This window comes from Chrysochloris asiatica, unplaced genomic scaffold (genome assembly GCF_000296735.1).
Source record: "Chrysochloris asiatica unplaced genomic scaffold, ChrAsi1.0 scaffold00038, whole genome shotgun sequence".
NCBI classification, from domain to species: Eukaryota; Metazoa; Chordata; class Mammalia; order Afrosoricida; family Chrysochloridae; genus Chrysochloris; species Chrysochloris asiatica.
The window spans coordinates 4,091,050-4,095,838 of record NW_006408556.1 but is presented as its reverse complement, the minus strand read 5'-3'; the positions used below and the strand labels follow the sequence as shown (position 1 = coordinate 4,095,838).

General features: G+C 47.2%; 1 protein-coding gene across 1 annotated transcript in view; it reads right to left on the bottom strand.

Moving 5' to 3' along the window:
- Nucleotides 1-4,789, bottom strand: part of FANCE (Fanconi anemia, complementation group E) — a 15,008-nt gene that overhangs the window by 5,419 nt on the left and 4,800 nt on the right. The window contains exons 8-9 of the mRNA XM_006860561.1: nt 3,804-3,870; nt 2,305-2,430 (exon numbers count right to left, since the gene is read on the bottom strand). Of these exons, the coding sequence (XP_006860623.1) occupies nt 2,305-2,430; nt 3,804-3,870 (193 nt within the window). The remainder of the gene's footprint in view (nt 1-2,304; nt 2,431-3,803; nt 3,871-4,789) is intronic.

Here is a 4,789-nt window from a genome sequence, read left to right as displayed (position 1 = left end):
AATTGAAGAATGGATAAACAAACTGTGGTACATACACACAATGGAATACTATGCTACCTTGAAGAACAACAAGGAAGCTGTAAACTACCACATAACATGGATGACCCTGAGGACATTATGTTGAGTGAAAGTAGTCACAAAAGGAGAAATACTGCATAGGACCCCTATTGTAAAAGACTACACAGGGTAAGGAACAGACACAGGACAGTTTGGGTGCTGGGGAGGGAGGCAATACACAAGAAGGGGGAGTGGAATGGAAGAACAAGGCAGATGGGAGAACAGTTAGACAGGTTTGCATGCGCTAAGTGGGACAGAGGTAAATAATGATGTATGCACCACCTTGGAACAACAGGGCTCTGGGATACAGAGACTGAGGCATGGTTTGAATGGATAAAAGGGGGGAAATAATGTTAAGATGCTTGGATGTCTTTTGAATCTTGGTTTCCCTTGCACACCATTATAAAATAGACACTTGAAGGGAGAGATGGGAATAGCCAGAAACATCACCATCGAAAGCTTGTAAGTCTATCTTCTGCCTATAACTGATTAGAATACCTAAAATGGGGTTACAACACACCCAGTGAAGGAAGCTTCCTGTGGAACCCCTCTGCATTGCATAAGACCATAGGTGGAATCCTGAACCCCATCCACAATCTTCTAAGGTGGGAAATTTCCACTTGAAAGGACAAGCAGACCAGCCTGAAGTGGCTAGAAGAACAGAAAGACCGACAGGAAAGAAAGACCGACAAGAAAAACACAAAACAATAACGGCAGTCCGACCTACTACTATAAGAACAAGCAAGTTGTTTGTCCAGGAGACATCAAGTGGTCAGATCCCCTCAGGGTAAACCCCCTTCCAAGTCTAAGACTCAAAGGGAATACACAAGCATACATGCGCTGTGACTGGTGACCACATTGGTCACCAATAAGAGGAAGTGAGGGGAAAACAACAATGAAGCTGCGAGCTAAGTCCTACCTCGTTCAATAGACTCTTGTGAACCCAGGTGGAAACCTGATTGGCCAGTAGTATGGAAAGACCTGGGACTCCTGGGCCCAGAGTCAGTGACATAGCCACAGAGGACTAGGGTGGAGAATGAAGCATTCAGCTAATAAGAAGTGAGGACATATGCACAAGAACACCCAAACTTGGAGCTAATACCCACTTGACCTGGCCTCAATGACTGGATGATCAGAACTCAATTAGAAGAAGAAAGAAAAGGAAAAAAAGAGTAATCTGATATAAGTTGATGAACTTGACCTACACCTATGGATGCAGTAGCTCAAAAGAGGGAACAAGTCTTTACAGTGAGGATCATTCCCACCCCCTCAATACACAGGGTAGACAGGGATGGGCAACTTGGACACTGGCGGCTACCCAAAATGGGGGGCTACAAAGGCAAGCAGTGACTGGCTTATGAGCTTTCAAGAGGGAGCCTAGATCCAAAGGGCATGGAGGAAGGTAGAATCTCCACTGAGTTACATCCAATCTGTCTGGGAAGGGATGACGAAAGGAGATGGGGATAGGACTCTTGTGGTACGGTTGTGAATAATTGCTATCAGGACTGCCTGTGATTGTTGGAAATGTACAGGTAGATGTTTTGTAGCAAAATGAGGGGAATGGTTGACTTTGTAGTCTAGAAGCAGAGGTCCCTGGGATCATCAAGGGAAAAGAGTGGAGTGCGGGACCCTACCCAGAGAAACAGTGATGCCAGTGATGGAGGCAGAGACGATGACGTGGAGAGATGGAGTAGCTGGGGACTCTAGACCCAGAAAGGGAGAGGGTCTGTGTGCTGATGACAGAGGGGCAGGCTTGCGGGGTATAACCTTTGGTTGTTTGATGATGCATGGAGGGGACTGTAACCATGGCAATGAAATGATATATGATAGGATGTATATAAAGCTAATATTCTCCCATATAAACTATCACATAATTCACAATAAAAACATTAAAAAAAAAAAAAAAGGATCAGTTATTGTCTCCCAACACCCAACAACAAACAAGGCTTAAGCATGCTCTCTGCACCCAAATACTCTGTGCACACCACCCCTGGCTCCTAGCACACATTACTATGATCTGTTTGTATCTTTCACCTCTCACTAACCCAGAGTCGGGAGCGAGGGTCAGCCCAAGGACAGGGACTGTTATGATCACTGTTGCCTCCCAATGTCCCATCCAGCATCTGGTCCAGAGAGGTGTTGACCAAATGACTAACTCCTGGGCAGGTCCATTCCCCCAGCTCGGCCTGAACTTGGGGACAGGCTGGCTCTCCTGGGGCCAATCTCCACAACCCTATCAGCACTCACACTGGCCTGATACTTGGTCATCACTGTCAGCATGAGTTTAGCATAGGCCATGGAATTGGTGGCTGCCGGTCCCTCTTCACAGAGCTTCTCCATCAGGACACTGAACTTCTCAGAACTCAGCTCCACCTGTACACATTGGGGAGATGGAGAAGCATCACAAGGAAGGCCTGGGCTCTTCATTCAACCTGCCCTAAGTTCAATCCCCAACTCCACCACTTCCTAGCTGGGAAGACCACTTAGCCCAGCTGAGACTCAGCTTGAGGACTGCGAAAAGGAATACATGAGATCTTGCACATAAAGCCTGGCACAGGTGCTGTTGTTAAGCACCGCTGAATCGCTTCCAACTCATAGCGACCCTGTATGGGATTTCTGAGGATCAGCTGGTGAGTTTGAACCACCAACCTTGCAGTCCAAATCAACCTTGTGGTCCACTGCTTATCCTACAGCGCCACAGAAAATAGTGACTATGTTGCAAGGGTGCAGATTAGGCCAAGGATCCTTAGCCTGGTTAAAGAGGGAAAGGAGTGAGGGGTCCCAAGGGACCCACGGCCAGCATAATACAATACCTCTTCAAAGGAAGAGCTAACATTTAATAACCACTCTGCATCAGGAGTCCTGGTGTGCGCTGCAGGACCAGCACTGGACTGCCAACACAAGGTCAGCAGTTCAAACCCACCAGCCGCTCCTCAGAAACCCTATCCAGGGTTGCTACATGACGGAACCGACTTGATGGCACTTCCCAACATGCATCAGGCACCACTCGATCACTTTGCCCAGTGATCCCATTTAAAGCACACCAGACGAGGTAACTTAGGCATGAGAGTCAACTGCCTGAGATACAGTCAAATCAGGCAGTCTCATGTGCTGCTCATACGGACAAGTCACCGTAGCATATTGTTAAGTTAAAAAAAACAATGACGCTACAGTGAGACTAGTTATCATTTCTACTAGAAGTAGGGGAATAAGTAAACTTACGCACATTTCCCTGAATATCTACAATTTCCCAGGGAGGACTCCCCGGAAACTAGTACCACTCAGGAGCCCTGGGAAGGGAGTCTGGATGGCTGGAGAAGCAAAGTGAAGGGCATATTATTTTGAAATTGTGAACCACCTATTACCTATTCAAAATAAAGCTACATTTGAATGTTGTTGTTGTTAAGTGCCGTTGAGTCAATTCCGACCCACAGCAACCCTGTATAGGGTTTCCAAGGAGCAGCTGGTGAGCTTTAACCGCTGACCTTGCAGTTCGAATGGTTTTGCAGTCTGGTGTATTTTAACCCACAGCACCATACCAGGACTTCACTTAATACACACATCAAATCCACTTCCCCTGACGTCACATGGCTAGTAAGAGGTGGGGATGGGGTTTACAGAGCAGTTAATGCTCTGCCACAGGCCTTTCAAGCCCAGTGCCCATGTCACAGGTGCCTGGCTGTGCATCAGAAGCCAGAAGACCTGGGCTCCCCACAACCAGCCTTTCCTGGTGCACTCTTCCCCACCTGCTGCTCCAGGAGTGACTGCAGCACCAAGAATGTCTCTTCCTTCCAGGGCAGCTCCAAGATCTGTCTGCAAGGCAAAGCAAAGGCCCAGTGAGGAAAGCCCTTCCTCTCATTGGAAGCCTGGGTAACCACTGATCCTTCCCAGAGGAAGTGGTCTGAGCCGCCTCATGCTGATGGCTATCCCAACAGCCACTGCAGTAGAGCCCATCCCCAGGAGCAATACTGAAGGACTTGAGAGTCAGTTAGAAAAAGGGCCCCTTAAAGCAACCAGGGGTAGAGATTGGATCCTGAGAGCAAAAGGCCAGAGAAGAGGACACTGATGGGATGAAACTATGTAAGGTAGCCTGGAGCAGGCAAGCCTTGTTCGCAGAGCCTAGTCCTCACTGATGAGTCCACTCCATCTGTGCTTCGTGTTCCACCGCACAATTCTTCACCTTGTTTGGCAAGGCAGCACGTCACAGTGGTACACAGTAGGGCTTCTTAGGTGGACAGACTTGGGTTTGGCTCCAGAATGCATCACTTGCTGGCTCTGTGACCTTAGTCCAGCCCTTTCACCTCTCTGAGCTTCAGTTCTCCCATCTATAAATTGGCAGCAGGACTGACCTCATATAATGGGCGTAAAGCACAGGGAAATGGGCGGTGAGGGCAGCTGACAATTGAGGCTCTCTCTCCTCACATTATCCTTAGAATTTTGAATTTCATACCTGTGTCCATTGGGATATGCAAAGGGCTTACCTATTATTGCACATCTATTATCTTGATATCCTGATTTTCATGTCCAATACCAATTTCATATTAATTTTTGAACACTAGGTAGATGCCCAAAACTGTGGTAAATTCTTTATATGCACTGTCACATTTAATCTTCACAAAAATCCTACCAAGTGATGGTATCCCCATTTTTCATATGGGAAAACTGAGACTCAGAGACATGAAATAATTTGTTTCAGCTCACACAATGTTTAAAAAGGCAAGGATGAGAGAGA